General features: G+C 53.9%; 7 protein-coding genes across 7 annotated transcripts; 4 read left to right on the forward strand and 3 right to left on the reverse strand.

Moving 5' to 3' along the window:
- Positions 1-101: 101 nt before the first annotated feature.
- On the forward strand, positions 102-3,026 carry CPAR01_14121 (uncharacterized protein; the record flags this gene model as incomplete). Its single annotated transcript, XM_060498372.1, has 2 exons — positions 102-1,914; positions 1,963-3,026. 2 exons carry the CDS (start codon positions 102-104, stop codon positions 3,024-3,026), a joined length of 2,877 nt encoding a protein of 958 aa, XP_060343106.1.
- A 339-nt stretch (positions 3,027-3,365) lies between these two features.
- On the reverse strand, positions 3,366-3,844 carry CPAR01_14122 (uncharacterized protein; the record flags this gene model as incomplete). The annotated part of the gene is made up of 2 exons (XM_060498373.1): positions 3,366-3,575; positions 3,689-3,844. 2 exons carry the CDS (start codon positions 3,842-3,844, stop codon positions 3,366-3,368), a joined length of 366 nt encoding a protein of 121 aa, XP_060343107.1.
- A 1,337-nt stretch (positions 3,845-5,181) lies between these two features.
- On the forward strand, positions 5,182-6,117 carry CPAR01_14123 (S-adenosylmethionine-dependent methyltransferase; the record flags this gene model as incomplete). Its single annotated transcript, XM_060498374.1, has 2 exons — positions 5,182-5,234; positions 5,355-6,117. 2 exons carry the CDS (start codon positions 5,182-5,184, stop codon positions 6,115-6,117), a joined length of 816 nt encoding a protein of 271 aa, XP_060343108.1.
- Positions 6,118-6,558: 441 nt separating this feature from the next.
- Positions 6,559-8,824, reverse strand: CPAR01_14124 (uncharacterized protein; the record flags this gene model as incomplete). Its single annotated transcript, XM_060498375.1, has 8 exons — positions 6,559-6,912; positions 6,963-7,300; positions 7,349-7,449; positions 7,501-7,760; positions 7,813-8,304; positions 8,357-8,508; positions 8,562-8,667; positions 8,759-8,824. 8 exons carry the CDS (start codon positions 8,822-8,824, stop codon positions 6,559-6,561), a joined length of 1,869 nt encoding a protein of 622 aa, XP_060343109.1.
- A 1,737-nt stretch (positions 8,825-10,561) lies between these two features.
- CPAR01_14125 (phenylalanyl-tRNA synthetase) lies at positions 10,562-12,565 on the forward strand (the record flags this gene model as incomplete). The annotated part of the gene is made up of 3 exons (XM_060498376.1): positions 10,562-10,614; positions 10,654-12,441; positions 12,520-12,565. 3 exons carry the CDS (start codon positions 10,562-10,564, stop codon positions 12,563-12,565), a joined length of 1,887 nt encoding a protein of 628 aa, XP_060343110.1.
- Positions 12,566-12,843: 278 nt separating this feature from the next.
- On the forward strand, positions 12,844-13,293 carry CPAR01_14126 (uncharacterized protein; the record flags this gene model as incomplete). Its single annotated transcript, XM_060498377.1, has 1 exon — positions 12,844-13,293. The coding sequence occupies one exon, from the start codon at positions 12,844-12,846 to the stop codon at positions 13,291-13,293; it is 450 nt and encodes a 149-aa protein (XP_060343111.1).
- A 156-nt stretch (positions 13,294-13,449) lies between these two features.
- On the reverse strand, positions 13,450-16,366 carry CPAR01_14127 (uncharacterized protein; the record flags this gene model as incomplete). Its single annotated transcript, XM_060498378.1, has 3 exons — positions 13,450-13,917; positions 14,059-16,257; positions 16,352-16,366. 3 exons carry the CDS (start codon positions 16,364-16,366, stop codon positions 13,450-13,452), a joined length of 2,682 nt encoding a protein of 893 aa, XP_060343112.1.
- Positions 16,367-16,626: the final 260 nt, after the last annotated feature.

A 16,626-nucleotide genomic window follows, 5' to 3' on the forward strand; every position in this document is an offset into this window, starting at 1 on the left:
AACAAGCAACAAGGGAACAAGAAAAAAGGCCAATAAACAAAAAAAAAAAAGAAGCCAGGTTGGACTGCGGCGGCTGCGCACAACGACATCACAGTGTTATAATGCCGGCCTTCGGTCGCATTGGAAGGCACCACAACCGCTCGCAGCAAGCACTTGTTGATCCGGGCGGAGAGGTTGCTGCTGGATCTGGCTCAGGTTCAGGTTTAGGAGGTTCAGCGGCATCGCATCCCACGCCTGGTCCTTCCGGCCCTGCTGGTGCCGCCGGTGCTCCTTCCTCCTCATCTCACTCTCACTCCTCCTCCCTCGCTCCTGCCTTGAGTGCAGGCTCTGGCACAACCACGGCCAACAACGCCGCCGGCGCTAATAGTCTCAATCAAATTACCCCCCATTCAGCCTCGTCGACCGCCTTCAGCTCCAGCGAATCCTTTGACATCCACCCGAACCAGCTGGCAGCTCATCAACAACATCAGCTCCAACAACAACAGCAGCAGCAACAACTCCTTCAACAACAACACCAGCAAGGGCAGCAAGGGCCATCTCCACTGCAACAGCCCCACGATTACCATCCTCCTGCCTCAACCTCGCGCAACTCCCTCCTGTTGCAGCACCACAATCCACCCATAGCTGATTTGCGCCAGAGGAGTCAGCAGGATTACACCGACTCCGTCTCCCGCTCCCAGTCACAGCGCTACCCGCCCGGCGTGGCCCCCTACTCCAATAACGCCAAAACCGGTGCTGCATCTAGCTCCGTCGACAACCTCAGAACTTCCGTCAACAGCACCTCATCTGCTCCCGCCTCCGCTCAAACTCAAGCAACCTCACCTCTTCCGCAACAGCAACCCGCCCCCGTCCCCGAAAAGCGATCTGCACGAAAGCTGCTCAGGAACATTTTGGGCGGATCGGGCCGCGATCATCACAACACCCCGCCCCCCCAACCTACCCCGCCAAGTTCCTACGATAACACCGGTGGTCTTGCTCGCCGACCGTCCAAAAGAGTGAGCAACCCACCACCCGCAAGAATTACTTTGTCCCAGCAGCCGTCTCAGCAGTCCTTGGACCAACAATCTGTCGACTGGCCGCTTACGGCACCTCATCAACAACCTTCTCCCTTACAGGGCGTCGGCGAGACCGAGCATCACCAATTTGCACAAGACCCTAACAGAGACCCTCGTCTACAGAACCCCGATTCCAATCGCAACTCCATTCGCTACGTCCCGACCGACTTCGACAATACCCCCTACGAAGAAGCCGACTACGGAGATCGCCAGCCACAGCAGATCCCGACCGTACAGGAACAGCACCAACACGGTCAGCAGCCTGCTTACGACCCCTCACAGCAGCAGTACCAGCAACAATACTCCAACCAGCAGCCTGGTCAGTACCAAGCTGGACCACCCACGATCTATACTAGTCACTTGGGTGCCGGTTCGCATCAAAACCCCGAGACTGTTTCCCAGTTGTCGCATGAATCACCCATCACTGATTCAGACGCTCTGTCGGCAAACGTACATTCCAGCCAAACCTCCCCCGCAGTGAGGTACGCAGTACAGACCACAGACAGCCCGCTGCCTCCAACACTTCCCCCTGCCCAGCAAGGAGGACCTCAAGCCCAGCAGCAGCAGTCGCAGCAGCAGAATATGGCCCCTCCCTCTGGCGGCCCTCCCCCGAACAGACGATCCCAAGAGACAGAGAAGGCATTGCGCAGTCAGGTCGACGCATCTGCAGGCCCTCCCGGTTACAGACAAAGCCAGACCATGCCTCCCACCACTGGCAGCGCCAACGCTGCCTTCCGACCAGGCGGTGCTGCAGACTCGCGGCAGTTTGAAGGCGCCACCGGAGAGCAAGGCCGGAACAGCCCACAGCCCTCCAACCCCGATCGCGACGGCACAGATCCCGACAAATTCAAGGAGCTTCGTAAGGAGGACATGATTGCTGTGTTGGAAGTGTGCTAACAAGTCACAGTAACTAAGTATAAGAATGTTAAGCGGTTGTACTTTGACGGCAAGACCCAGATCGATAACCTCAACTCTCAAATTGAGGTGCTGCAAAATGCAGTCGCCAACCAGCGAATGTCACAGTCGCGGACTGCCCTCGACGACAGCGAGTATATAACGAGATTCAGCCGTCTGAATGGTGCTATCAACAATCTGTCATTCAACATCAGAAAAGATTGGCGTACAGTACCGCAGTGGTTAGATATGTTCGTCAGCATTGATGCTCTTAAGACCGGAAAACAGGAGATGACAGCCGTTGGTCGTGCCGTCATTACTAGGTGGATTGTAGAAGAGATCTTCAACAAGTGCTTCCATCCCGGCCTCAACTTCGAGCTCAGCCGGCAGCTGAAGGAGATTGAGCTCAACATCCGCCGTTTCTCGTACACGATGAGCAGCCAAGAAGAGTTCGATGCATTGACAAATAAGGTCGTGAGCTGGCGGATGGCTACCCTTGAGGGTCTGCAGAGAGTTCTCAACTCCCCGGAGAGTGCAGACAACAGGGCGGACTTTACTCGGATGTGCACATCGAACCTCACGGCGACACTTTTCCAGTACATGACAGACCCGCCGCCAGCTGGAGTGGACGGCAGCGCGTCCATGATTGTTGAATTGGCCGTTGGCATCGCAGCCAACCTGCCGCTAGAGAGCAGAGATGTCGCAATTAACTATCCCCTACCTGGAGACCCAATTCAACTGAACATCATGGATGTCGAGAAGACGCCGCTTCCACCTTTGGAAATTCAAAAAGCGGAGGGCGAAGCAGAGGCCGATGAAGGCGATAAGGACAAGAGCGGCAAGAACCAACGGGCGGACAAGACCAAGAGCGGTATGTTCACAAATATACTCAGCGGTGGACCGCAGGCGGGCCGCAAGGGCAGCACTGCGTCGTCAATCGTTGGCACAAGTACTGATACCGCCCTTCCTTCAGCTCTTCCCCCCAAGGACAACAGCACGGTGAGACTTGCGGGCTTCCCGGTAGTGGAAGTTCGTGGTCGCCAGGTTCTTGTCAAGGCGACTGTTTGGGCACTTTGAGCGTGTTCAAGATAAGCCGAGTGCGAAGAAAGATGCTTTGGTGACCTGGCGGCAGTCCATGTAGATGAGCGGTATATCCAATCGAATTTGCTGCGTTACGAGCATGGAAAGAGGTCCATACTGGTTGAAGAGTCTTGGCCAGAAGGAAGGGGACAGGAGTCAACCATCAACAATGCGGATGGAAAGGGGCGGAATTCATGACTGAAGATTCACATTCATACCAGAAGGAACACTTGGATGTCTGCTCTCTACTGAAAACAGAGAGCCTAGATAGTCTCCAGGGTACCTTCACAAGTTGCTTGCTTTCTTGCCGTTTCTCACAACCATCCCATTCCTGAGTCACGAACGTGTACTGCCCAGATAGCCGCAACGCACCTCAGGCTTGCGGCTGGAATCCCCTTTTGGCTCAATCAGGACACACGATGCGCCGTCGAAGGGACACTGGGGGCTAATGTTAGCTCGTGCGACTGGAGGTCTTTTCGCACCCGTAATGTCAAGGTAGGTGACTGACTCTGTTGTAGTCCGCCGGGCAGACCTGGGCATCTCGCCCTGTCAAGTTACATTTGTTGCTCATCTGCGTACAAGTCTATTTCATATCGACATCAGCCACTAAAGAACGACTTGACGATAGGTTTTCTCGCGTCGTTTTACGAAAGACTTACTCCTCTGGTTCTGGTCTCTTCCTGGCCCGGAGTCTGTCGCGCTCCAAGATGAACCTGCCGGCAGTCGATATGGTGTGCCGCAGCAACGGCGCCGCTTGCGCTGAGAGCTAGGAAGAGGAAGAGGGCGAAGCTGAGGAGGAGGTGAAACTTATACATTATGGCTCCCGTTTCTATTCGATAGACGGCAGGAGTCTGTCAGGTTGTCGATTAATGATTATCCTATTCGATTCGTGATAGAGCGAGCATCGAGAGCTGACTCTAATTAACTGATTTTGGAAGGAAAAAGAAGTCACCAGTATGAGTCTGGCGATACGCCAAAGAAAGGAGGAGAACGAGTGGATGAAGAAAAAGAGGGCGACGGGTTGTTACGGTGTCAGCGTGCGCTGTGTGTCTGTATATGAACGAACCTCACGACACCAGACGAAACGTCACCTTTCTCCTCTCTCCCCCCTTCCCCAAACCCCCTCCTCTCTTGTCAGCAGGGCGCGGTCGTGCTCCTTGCACAATAAAACATTTGAGACGAAAAGTATCACAACGAGCAAACACATGGGTGGCGATGTCGTCGCCTGATGTAGGAGGTACTTGGGTCACCAGGCGAATGGGTTTAGTAAAACACAGACCCCTCTCTCTGCTCCCATCCAGAGAAGTCATCACTTACCAGCTGTGCGTTATTTCTCAGCTTATATGTAATCGGTACTTCTCTACTCCCTCGACGGACGTGGGTACCATTGCCATCGAAACGGTTTTGCATTTCCTCGCCGCGAAAGTATTTGCAGGCATGGGAGACTGAGACTGAGACTGAGAGGAGGAGGGAGAGAGGCTCGTGTGGGTGCAGTAGCTTGTCTGGTGTATGTTCTACCATTGGCACCGCACCAACTATTTTGGAAACGTCAATGCTCCCGCTGTCCTATCTCTATACTTCTACCCTCTGGTCTGATTTTTGAGAAAGCAGAGACAGGTCAAAACTAGGTACCTATCCCCAAGAACCGGGTGACATGTAACCAATTTCATCAATCCACCAAATGCAAGCCAGTCGTCTTCCTCCTCCTATCCCATCAAATTCTACCCCGCAGCTTGCTCAGAACCGCCATCTGGATTTGGGTTCTTGCTCTCCCAAAACACATCCTACAAACCAATGTCGAGCTGCCAGATGCCATAACCTTTGGCCCTACAGCAACTTTCCAACTCAACCCCTCCATTGCCAGGGCAAGGATCCCTAGCACCTCTGAGCCATAGGCAGAACAGAGACCAGGCAAGGAAGTGGGGGTTGTCCCACCCGCCAGCCAAAAGAGCCTCACCGCCTTCCACTCCGGGTCGACAACAGCACAACACCCCGCCAAACTTCTTTTCGCGATGGCATCAAATTCGGATCCAAAGTGTCGGGTTGAAGGATAGCTCATCACTGTCCATTTTCTCGGCACAAAGAACTCGTCCTTTTACCAAGCTATCATACTACTTCTCGAACTCCGGTTCTGACAACAACAGCACCCAAAATGGCATCTACCCCAGCACACCTGGAGCCCTCCAAGCTCGGGACAAAAGAATAGTTCGTCACTCAATTCATTACCCCTCCACGCCACGAGTGAATGACATACCCCTTTCGCTCAACAACCAACCCCCTTACATCACCAAGGGCATTCCCCAACTAACAGGTCCACTGAAACAGCTGGTCATCCCTCTACACAACCGAACTCACAAACAACGCTCAGAACCCTGAAGACCGCGGCACAGTCTGGTTCGACGACTCGGACGCCGAGTCAAAGCTCCTGACCTACCTCGAGGACCTCACCGAGTCCGCCCCCTTTGACCACTCCCTCCGCCAAGCCGACGCCACCTTTCTCGACCTCGGCTGCGGCAACGGCTCCCTCCTCTTCGCCCTCCGCGACGAGGGCTGGGCCGGCCGCGCCCTCGGCGTCGACTACGCCCCGCAGAGCGTCGAGCTGGCGCGCCGCATCGCGGCGCAGAGACAGCAAGCTGCCGCCAAGGAGGATGAGGACATGTCCGACGCACCCGCCGGGGACGAAGACGACGAGGCAGACGCCAGAGAGCCAGAATTCGAAGAGTGGGATGTACTAAACGGACCCTGGGAAACCGTGCTCAACGGATCCCAAAAAGACGGTTGGGACGTCGTCCTCGACAAGGGCACCTTTGACGCAATCTGCCTCAGCGACGAAAAGGACGCGCAAGGCAGGCGCATCTGCGAGGGATACAGAGGCCGCGCGCTCCGCCTCGTCAAGCCCGGCGGCCTGCTTCTCATCACGAGCTGTAACTGGACAGAGGAGGAGCTCAGGAAGTGGTTCGAGGGCCCTTCGAATGAGGGAGATGCGGGCAAGTTTGTTGCTGTGGGCAAGGTGGATTATCCTAGCTTCACCTTTGGCGGCGCCAAAGGCCAGACCATCAGCAGTTTGTGCTTCCAGAGGCAGGCATAGCTAAGGTAGAGTATCATGCAACGAGTTAGACGAATGACAAGACCTTCAAGATACCCCGAAAAAGAACGTCGGTCACGACGGTACTAGATAACATTCTTCGTTATTGCATCTCGTTTCTCTGACGGCTGCTGGTGTATCATACAATGTGTTTCTTTAATGGGGGAATGTCAGGCAACGTCACCTACGCTCAACCATGCACGTCCTCCATTGTGCCCCATCTATGGTCGCTTCCATGCCCCTGGAGATATCTCTCCTAACGTCAACCACCAGTGAAAACCTCGCCTCTCTCTGTCTAGTTAGTCTTCTTCTTTTTCTGTAAAGCCTGACAGGGGAACCGGAGTAGCACCCAGCACCATGTAGCGTTTGGTCGAAGCATGCAAGGTAAGAGTCTTGGGACGGTCCTGATAAAAAGATTGGGAATTGCTTCATTACGTCTCTCATCTATGGTGATGTATTCATAGGTTCGCCAGAAGAAGGCCCAGACACTTGGTTCGCAGACGTTGTCGCAAAGTACCGCACGTCGACGTCGTCGTCCTTCTGCAGCTTCTCGAGCTTGGGAATGACGCGTGTTTGGATCAGTTCCATGCCTCTGGGAGACGCGGTGAAGCTGCCACCCTCCTTCTCTAGGGAGTAAATCGTGCCTTCTTCAGGCAAACGGCGGAGGACGTCAATCAGAACGCCATATGTCTTGGCGACGTTGAAGCGAATGTTGGGGATCTCATCGTCGACGAGCTTGTCCAACATGGGCAAGATCTTGTCAGCAATGACATCAAGGCTCACAACAGAAGCAAGGGTCTGAAATCATTAGCATCTCTGGTACCATAGAGGCGAAGACCTCAACTTACGGTGATGGCAAAGGCGGTTGTCATTCGGTAGAGGTAGTTGGGGTGGTTGCCCATAGCCATAACCTTGGGAATGATCGCCTCGCTCGCCCACTCGACTCCAAAGACCTCTGTAAGCTTCTTCAGGTTGTGCGTCGCCGCCTCGCGGATCGAGAAGACGGTATCGCCCAACCAGCTCATGCAGAGGTTGCTCAGCTTCTCATCGAAGAACTTAACTCCAAGCTGGCTGGCAAGAAGAGGAATGTACTCGATGATGGCCAGTCTCACACGCCACTGCTTGTCCTCAGCAAGCTGCACAATGGCGGGTAAAAGAGACTGGGAGAGCAAGTCGATTCCGATGACTGCAGAGGGGTTAGTAAGATGCTTTTGTTTCAGAAGCTAGCACATACCCTGGTTGACGAGTTCAAGCTTGGAAATAATGTGGAGGCGAACTTCGGGGAACTCGTCCTTCAGCATTTGCAAGAACATGGGCAGAAGGTGGTCGATAGTTCTGTGACGAATTAGTCGCTTGTGGCGGAAGTGTAGCCTTCATAGAACCTACTCTTGCTTTCCCAAGATGGGTGCGAGACCGCTGATCTGGGTACCGAGAGCAGCTCTGACATGCTGGGAGGTGTCGGAAACGAGATCCTCCACGCTGCTCATAATATCATTCAGAAGGACAGTGCGGTCCACAAGCGCACAGAATCCTGGTATTTGTCCAGCAATCGCAGTCCGGACTTCTGCCTCGTTGTCCTTGAGGAGCTTCACGAAAGATGGCACCAGATCCCTTGAAACGACCTCCTCATCGACAGCCTTGGAAATCTGTTTGCGCATTAGCGTGGCCCTCCCTACGAGCGTATTCATTCCTGCCAACCTTCTCGAATCTGTCTGCAATCATGTACCGAACCCTCCAGCTCTTGTCCTCAATCAGGTTTCGCAGAGAAGTGAGGAGAACGCCGTGACTCGACTGCTGCTCCTTGGGTACGACCTCGGCGATGGAAATGAGGATCTCGACGGTAAGTAGGCGGACGCTGTCCTGGTCGTCCTGGGCGAGGTGCTGGAAAAGGGGTATCATCTCTTCGACAACGATAGCGGCCGGCATCTCCTTGACGAACTTTGCCAGGTTGGTGGCAGCCTGGCGTCTGACCATGGGTGTCTCATCGTGGACAAGCTGTCCAAACTGCTTTCGGAGGTCTTCTTGAATGCCCGGGGACACCTTCTTGTAGGGCGATGTGTAGAGACCGCAGCCAGACACCTTGGAAGTGAACCAGTCTGCTTTTGAAAGTCGGATGGTCAAGGGGATGAAGTATTCTTCGACTTGCTGAGAGGACAGCTCCTCGCAGATCTTGTTGAGGGACTCGACGGCCTGCTTTGATTAGGCGATGTGACTGGTGGGTGGAGCAGGGGGCAATAGCTACCTTGTCCCGCACGACGGGTTCCTCGATGGCAGCGAGGTTCTCGAGGGGGGAGAGGAGGACATGGCCCCATTGGGCGCCTCCGACATACTCGATGAAGTTGCCCAGCTCGCCGCTGAGAGCGACTAGCACCTCATCCTCGTCCTCAACGGACTCTGGTTGAAAGTTTAGATATTGGCTCACATAGGGATGGATGCGCAAGACATACCGTCGAGGAAGGGAATCAATTCCTCACGCGTGCGCTCGGCGCCTAGGGCGAGGGCGATGGTGGAGAGGCGGTGAATGGCATTGAGACGCAGGAGGACATCGTCGTGCTGGATCGCGAAAGGGTTAGCAATGTGTTGTGCGCTGGCGGCTGAAGGGTGACGTCGGGGTTGGGCTAGACAGGCAGAGTCACCGCCATACCTTTAGCTCGTCGATGAGGACGGCGATGGGGTAGAGCTCGTCCTGGGTATTCGGCGCGTCTGCCATGGCGAGCGAGGTTGCGCAGGCGCGTTTATCGATGGGAGGGTCGGATGATATTCAGGAGAGTCGACGTCGTGGTTGTGAGCGATCGGAGTGGATCGCGTGCGGGTGATGCAATGGGTTGGTTGAGGGCGAGCGGCGGTCGTTGTGGGATTGGGGGGGCTCTAAAATCTGAGACGACGCAACCAGGATAGTGGTATGGCAGATATTATCAGGAGGTTGCGAGCATGCAGACCATGCCAACGATCCGACGTCAGGTTGGCGAAAGGCACAGCTAGTTGTCGTGGTGAAGTTCGTGTGGCAGTGGTGGAGGAGAGCGTGGCCGGGTGTTGATTTGAGATAGATAGTGGAAGCACGAGGCATGGGAAGGGAAGTTTGACGTGCTGTTTCTGAGGTTCGTCTTTCGCTTCTGCTCCAGGTGCTGTCCCACCCGACCAGAAATGGGCTACCTTACCGCACCTAAATTATCAGCTGCGGTGGCCACCTTAGTCGTTCGGTGATGGGCAACAGCATTTCTAGGCGCCTACGAGAGAGCCTGTATCTGTGACCGCCTTGGGCAAGGTCTGACAGAGGGAAGGTACGTACCCGTAACTTCTTGGTGGTGGATGTCGTAAGGCAGGGGTGCAGGAGCCAGGAGGAGGTGCTCTTTCCTTTCTTCTGGTGAGGGGCTGCTGCTTGTCGTTTGCTGCCGCATCTTCGTAGCAGCTGAAAAGCGGACTTGCAGCACAGGTTCGGTACTAACTGACGTATCGCTCCTCCAACGTCCTCACGTTCCTTGGAATTTTCTATGCCCTCTATAGCTAACACAATAAGCACCATAGGTAGCATTCTTCTTACTACCTTGTGCTTGAGACATGCCAACTTTCAAGTCCAGCTTCATTCCTTCTTGGCCTGGTGAGATGTCTCCCGGGTGACCGGCCGAGGAGGGGTTATCAGCCTGCAGCTAAGCTACCTGATCATAGGTAGGTACTTAGTATGCACTACCTTCATGGAGGGGGTTATGGGACAGCTACATCATATTTAACGTTGTCCCGAGTCTGGGTATTCGGAAACGCATGATTGTGATTGAGGCAATGAATCGGAATCCAGCATTTTCTGCTCCGCGCGCATTTTGGCCAGCACCTAGGTAAGGTGGTGAGATACCTTACCGTACCTTTAGTCACCGCTGTGGGTAGCTACGAGCTGTCAGTGAGGCATCTGCCAAACTTTCCCGTTACCAGCAAACAGCTCAGATGTCCCTCCCACCTTCCACCAGCGGCGAAACATGTCGTGGCTGGAATATGCGCACGGCTGTATGCACTGGCCGCCAGCTGTCGATGGGCCTGCACCGAAGAGGAATATGGTGATTTATGGCTTCCATTTCTCCTGCCTGCGCTGGGTTGCGTTGTGCTGCGCTGTAACCCGTCCCGGTGTCGGTTGACACGGACCACTCTCTGACATCGGACCCTGGAAAATTGAGATGCCGAGTGCGACCGCTGCTTTTGCTGCCCCTCAACCCCGCAGCCCCTCCAATGGCTGCGATGAAGTCGAAATGACTCCCACTGACCTCTTAAAGCAGCAACTTCATCCCGCCCCGGTGAACCTTCCATGCGTGCATGCAGTTGCTTCACCTCCGAGTATCCCCAAAATTTCTGTGACTCAAGGCCATATTGGAGACGGAAATTGACCATTGCTTGAATCCTCTCCTGCCCCTGACGCCAGACAGACCTCTGCACCCTCGAGAGACTCTCGCCAATTCTCACCATGCCTACCATATCCGTCAACAAGTACGATCTGTACAAGGCTCTAGGCCAAAAGTGAGTTGCGCCGTGCTGGCACCGTCCGCCCCGATCTAGACATCTTGACCCCGCCATCCCTATACTGCCTCTTGCTGATCGTCGCCCGCACAGCTTCACCACCCAAGAGTTCGAAGACCTGTGCTTCGAATTCGGTATCGAGCTCGACGAGGACACTGAGAATGACGACCGACCGATTGTCAATGGCGTGCAGGAGCCGCCCCAGCTGAAGATCGAGATCCCCGCCAACCGATACGACATGCTGTGCTTCGAGGGTATCGCGCTCATGCTCAACATCTTCAGAGAGAAGGTTGCCGCACCCAACTACAAGGTCGTAGAACCCAAGAACCCTGAAGCCTCCGTCATTACCGTCGCCCAGGACACCAGCAAAATCCGACCCCTCGTTGCTGGTGCCATTCTTAGAAACATCAAGTTCACCCAAGAGAGCTACGACTCCTTCATCGGCCTCCAGGACAAGCTGCACATGAACTTGGCGAGACAAAGAACATTGGTGGCCATCGGAACCCACGACCTCGATACGATAGAAGGCCCCTTCACATACGAGGCCCTGCCAGCCAAGGACATCAAGTTCAAGCCCCTGAACCAGACCAAGGAGATGGACGGCGAGGAGCTGATGCAGTTCTACGAGAGTGACAAGCATCTCGGCAGGTACCTGCACATTATCAAGGACTCTCCCGTCTACCCCGTCATCTACGACAAGAACCGGACTGTCTGCTCGCTGCCGCCCATCATCAACGGCGACCACTCTAAGATCACCGTCAACACCAAGAACGTCTTCATCGAGATGACAGCAACGGACGCCACCAAGCTCGATATTGTCTGCGACATGATGGTTACAATGTTCTCGCAGTACTGCTCCGAGCCCTTCACCGTTGAGCCCGTCAAGATCGTTTCCGAGCACAACGGCGCATCAAGAACGACACCAACCCTCGCCCCCCGCACGATCGATGTTGAGATTGACTACCTCAACGCTTGCACTGGCCTGAGCGAAACACCCGAGAAGATGTGCCAGCTCCTGAACAAGATGGCGTACATCGCCAAGCCCTCCGACAAGGACAGCAACCTTCTCAGCGTGTCAATCCCTGTCACCCGTGCCGATGTGCTCCACCAATGCGACGTCATGGAGGACCTGGCTATCTGCTACGGCTACAACAACCTCCCTAGGTCTTCTCCCAACAAGAGCGCTACCATTGGAGCGCCTCTCATGATCAATAAGCTCGCTGATATTGTGCGGACAGAGGCCGCCATGTCTGGCTGGAGCGAAGTAATGCCTCTGATTCTGTGCAGCCACGACGAGAACTTCGGCTGGCTGAACCGCAAGGATGACGGCAAGACTGCTGTCAAGCTTGCCAACCCCAAGACTGCCGAGTACCAGGTTGTGCGGACATCCCTGGTCCCTGGTCTTCTCAAGACCATCCGCGAGAACAAGAAGCACAGCGTCCCCATCAAGATCTTTGAGTCAGCTGACGTCGTCTTCAAGGACGAGTCTCTGGAGCGCAAGGCTCGCAATGAGCGCCACTTCGCTGCTGCCTGGTATGGTAAGACCAGTGGTTTCGAGGTTGTTCACGGTCTTCTGGACCGTGTTCTCTTGATGCTCCGTACAGCTTTCCTCACTCATGACGAGGGACTGAAGGCAGGCAAGAGCGTTGACTTCAAGGTCGTTGAGAACCCCAGCAAGCCTGACGGCTACTGGATCGAGGAGATTGACGAGGCCACTTTCTTCGCTGGCCACGCGGCTGCCATCTACCTGCGTCTGGGTGGCAAGGAGGCGCGCATCGGCGAGTTCGGCATCTTGCACCCTACTGTGTTGGAGAAGTTTGACTTGAGGTAATATTGAACAGCACCCCTCCCTCTTTCCCTCTCTGATTACGGTAAATGACCATTGGATGCTAACGTTGACGACAGATACCCTGTGAGCACCCTCGAGATCAACCTCGAGGTCTTCTTGTAGTTGATGAAGCATGATGAATGGCTACGGATAGTTTTCTAAAAAAAAACGTAAAAAAAGGCTTTGCTAGACGTAAGGCGGTCGGACATAGACTTTGTTCTTTACACTAGGCGAGCTAGATGAGGCAATGGGCACCCAAGAATAACAAAAAAAGATCAAACAAAAAGAGAAACCCGTCGTGACCTACCTACTGAGTGCAGAGGGTAGGTTTCTTACAAGCCATGATAGTTTGGTATGCCGCACGCGCCTGGCGACTGATGCATGTTATCGCGCACATCGTTATGGGAGCAACGGTTAACTTCAGACTGATTAGAATTATGGAATCGAGAGTACACAGGAGTTCGAAAATCCAAGTGGATCTATACGACGGACCTCCAAGCCTCTCCACCTCTCTCCCATCTCTCGTCTCTCGTTTTCTGTCTTGCTCTCGTGTCTCCCTGTGCGTATGTCCATTCACGCAAACTTTTCTCTTGCCCCCCTGCCCTCCCAAACCGCGTTGCTGCTGTATGAACGAATCCGTTTCATCCCCTGACCCCGTTTTGAACCCTCCCTTTACCAGTCTTGAACGCAATCATACCTCTTGGACGCCGGAAAACAGAGCAAGGGGAAAAAGAATTGCTGTGTATCCAGCACGACGAACGTCGAGAGAAAAAGGGGCGAATGCGTCAAAAAAAGAAAAAAGGAAGAAAAAAGTCGTAATACTTGTACAAAACTCCGGCTCGCTGTCATGAAAAGCCGTAAATCAGTTCGTCCCCTCCAAGGCAAACGTGTTGGAATTGCGTTCGCTGAGAGACCCCATTTCTTTCGTGCCCTTCGTAGTTGTGCGGTGAAAATGCAGCAAGTACATGCTAAACTCCTGAAATGTTGAACTAGGAAGTCTTCTGCGGCTAGTGGCTGGGAGTCACAGATCCGCCGTTCTCGGCAGACACGGCCTCCGTGCTCGTGTTCACCAAAATGAAGTTGCCAACATCGGCAACATCCCCTGTCGAGACACTATCGAGAGAATGAACCGAGGACGCGTCGGAACCGCCGTCAATGTCGGTTGACGCATCTCCAGTGACACAGACGCCATCGTCATCATCATCATCGCGGGCGATATTGTCAGCGCAAGTATCTCCATGAGGGGTGTCCTCGGCCAAGCCATCGGTCAAGTTTGACCAGTCGTTGCTCAAGTTGGCGACGTTGGCGACGGCTTTAGTACCCCATTCCCAGATTGTTGAATCGCCCCAGTTGCTCAACGTATAAGTTGAGTCAGCCCAATTCTCCTGGTAGAAGAGCTCGGCGTCGAGTTTCATTGTAGCACTAGTCACCTCGACGGTATACGGCGCGTCGTGCATTCGTTCGAACATGACGCCCTATGTCATCTCCCGGAGCTCTTGCTCGCTGCGACTTGTAACCCTCGAAGTGGAAGCAGGACTGGCGTTACGTCCGGCCAGATTGTTCAGCATTCCGCTGACGTTTTTGCCAATGTTCAAGCCCGCGATTCCATCTCTTACTGCACTGAAGGCATTGGAGTTCTCGGCCGACACACTTCGACGGAGAACCGGGGCCTGTCGCTCTTGATAATTGGGCGTCAAAGTAGTGTGCGTGTTCTCTACACCTCCCAGAACCGACTGGCTGGTAGGGAGAGAAGGCGGCTTGGGGCTTGCGGTGGATTGGGGCGGGGTACCAGGCTGGCTATTCGCGTAAGAATCCTCCGTAGTTGGGTGCAGTTCGTTCATGGCTGTAGCTCTGTTGGCTGCAGCGGTCGCTACGGCGTTGAGGTGCGAATTCATCTCCTCGTCGGTCCGATTGAAGAGTTGGTGCCACCAGCGGATGTTGGTCATATCTGGCACTATGATACGGCTGCGGCCCTTAACATACTCATCGAAGGTCGGATCATAGTCCTTGTTGGTAAACTCTGGCTTACGGGACAAGAAGTAGTCCCAGACCGAAGAAGTGCGCTCAGAGGCACGAGCCTCGTGTCTCTGTTTCTCGGAGTTGTAGAGGAAGGTGCCATATTGACAGGAGTAGAGATGATAGATCAGTCGACGAAGGAATCTCTCATTGAACTCAAACTTGGTCGGGTTCTGGCGGAGAAGCTGATAGACGCAGTCCACAAATTGGTGGAACACAGGGCTGACCATCTTAGGAACAGTAGCCTCGTCTTTTGCGACTTTTCCGGTAGAGCCTTCGGTAATGGCATCGAGTTCAGCCTTGTCCTCCTTGCTGGGATTGAACAGCTGCCTGGCACCAGTGAAGACATTCTGGAAGGCATCTGCGCGGCCGTCATTCTCTCCAGGCTGGATGGTTGAGCCTGCCATCGAGTCGTTCTGGACCTTGAAGTTGTCCTCGTGGTTCAAGTGGCCACATCGAAGCCTAAACATATGGCCAAAGGCAAGCCAGTCCTTCTCGACGAGAACAATGAACCCTTCGATAGTTCGGAAGAAAGGGTCCAGCATGATCTGTGCAAGAGCACTAAGCTGACTGGTTCGGTCCCAGCCATCGGAGCAGTGAATGAGGACGTGCGACTGCTTCAACCATACTTGCTTGGCGACAATATCGGCTCCATTCAAAACAGCTTGCGTGTGTTTCAGCCAGTTGGTGGCAGCCAAGGCGTTCTGGTCAGGAGACAAAGGAGACAGGTCGGCATCCTTGAGACAAAGCATAACACTCTCCAACGACTTCCTCATCACATGGATGTTCTCAATGTTCATGAAGGCTTTCTTGGCACCTGGGTAGCGGTCCATGGGCTCTGAGCCCATTCCTCCAATCTGGTTGACCATGGCATTCACAGTAGGTCTGGCGTCGACAATCATGTTGGCTTGTTGGGCACCATAGATGAGGCGTTTGCCGTTTTCATCAAACATCTTGGGCTCATCGTCTGCGACAATCTGCTCAGAGAGCTCTCCATCTGTGGACGACTTTTCAGAGATATCTGACTGGCTTAGGCGAGGAGGCTGGTCTTGATCAATGCTGCTTCGGGGCATGATAGGTGCAAATGAAGCCAAGACCAGCTTCTCGTCCTGCACATTGTTCTTCCTGGTAATGCCTGAAAGAGGTTGCGAGCTGCGGGTAATAGTGCAGTTGTTGTCTGCGTGGATGTAACTCAGGGCGGGAATTCTGTGTCTGGAACGATACTCCTTGGCGTATTTCAAAACGTTGTCTGAGATGCAAGAGGGAACCACCAGAACGGCGGGATAAGTGTCGCAGAAAGTATAGTCCTTGTTGATGTTTGTGATTCTCCATCCTTTGTCTGACGACTTTTCGCTAATGCCCTGGCGCCGGAACTCGGCTTTGGGGTCGTAGATGCTCCAGCCATTGATCTGTCGCTCGGCCTTGGAGGGCTTGTGACTGAAAGCAAAGAGCCTCTCGATGGTGCCTAGTTTGCAAGTTCTGAGCTTCACAAACTCAAAGACGTCTCGAGCAACGTTATTGTCCTCAAAGTTGAAAGTGACAAAGATGAAGTCGCGACAGCGGATGCGAATAGAGCTGTGAATGCCATGAGTAGGAGGCATGAGTCGGAGTATGCACTGCGATAGAATAGGATAGGTGATCCATGATTCTCGAGGTTTCGGGGGAGGTTTATCGGCTTGGTCGGCGGTTTGGTTCTTGGGAGGTGGTGGCGGTGCGCAGAAGACAAGGTGGAAATCGGTCAAGCGCAAGGTACCGACCGAGGTGAGTCCTCCGTTGATGCACTGGACGTTTTCGACTACCTGTATTTTTGCAATCACGACATGGTCAGTTTTTTTCCGTTTCATGCCATATCGTGTGAGAAGATTCAGTCTGTGAAAAACGCGCATGGCTTACCTTCCTAGCCTCCATGGTGAAGTGCAATGTGGAAGATGATGCTTTTTTGAGCTACTAGAGCATGGCCGCGCGCAAATGCGGAAGGCCCGGGAGGTAAGTGTTTGCAAGTGGATAAATTCACTGGAAGAAGAGCAGCAGAAAAGCTGCGCAACTTCAGTGAGGGTAGAAAGGTTGAATAGGGAAAAGAAGAGACCAAAGAAAAATCAATGCAACCACACGATGTTGGAGGTCGGAAGGTTGGGCTGGGTAAGGTTTGGAGGCAAGGTCAGGTAACG

This window comes from Colletotrichum paranaense (assembly GCF_030867605.1).
Source record: "Colletotrichum paranaense strain IMI 384185 chromosome Unknown Scaffold_14.1, whole genome shotgun sequence".
Taxonomy (NCBI): Eukaryota; Fungi; Ascomycota; class Sordariomycetes; order Glomerellales; family Glomerellaceae; genus Colletotrichum; species Colletotrichum paranaense.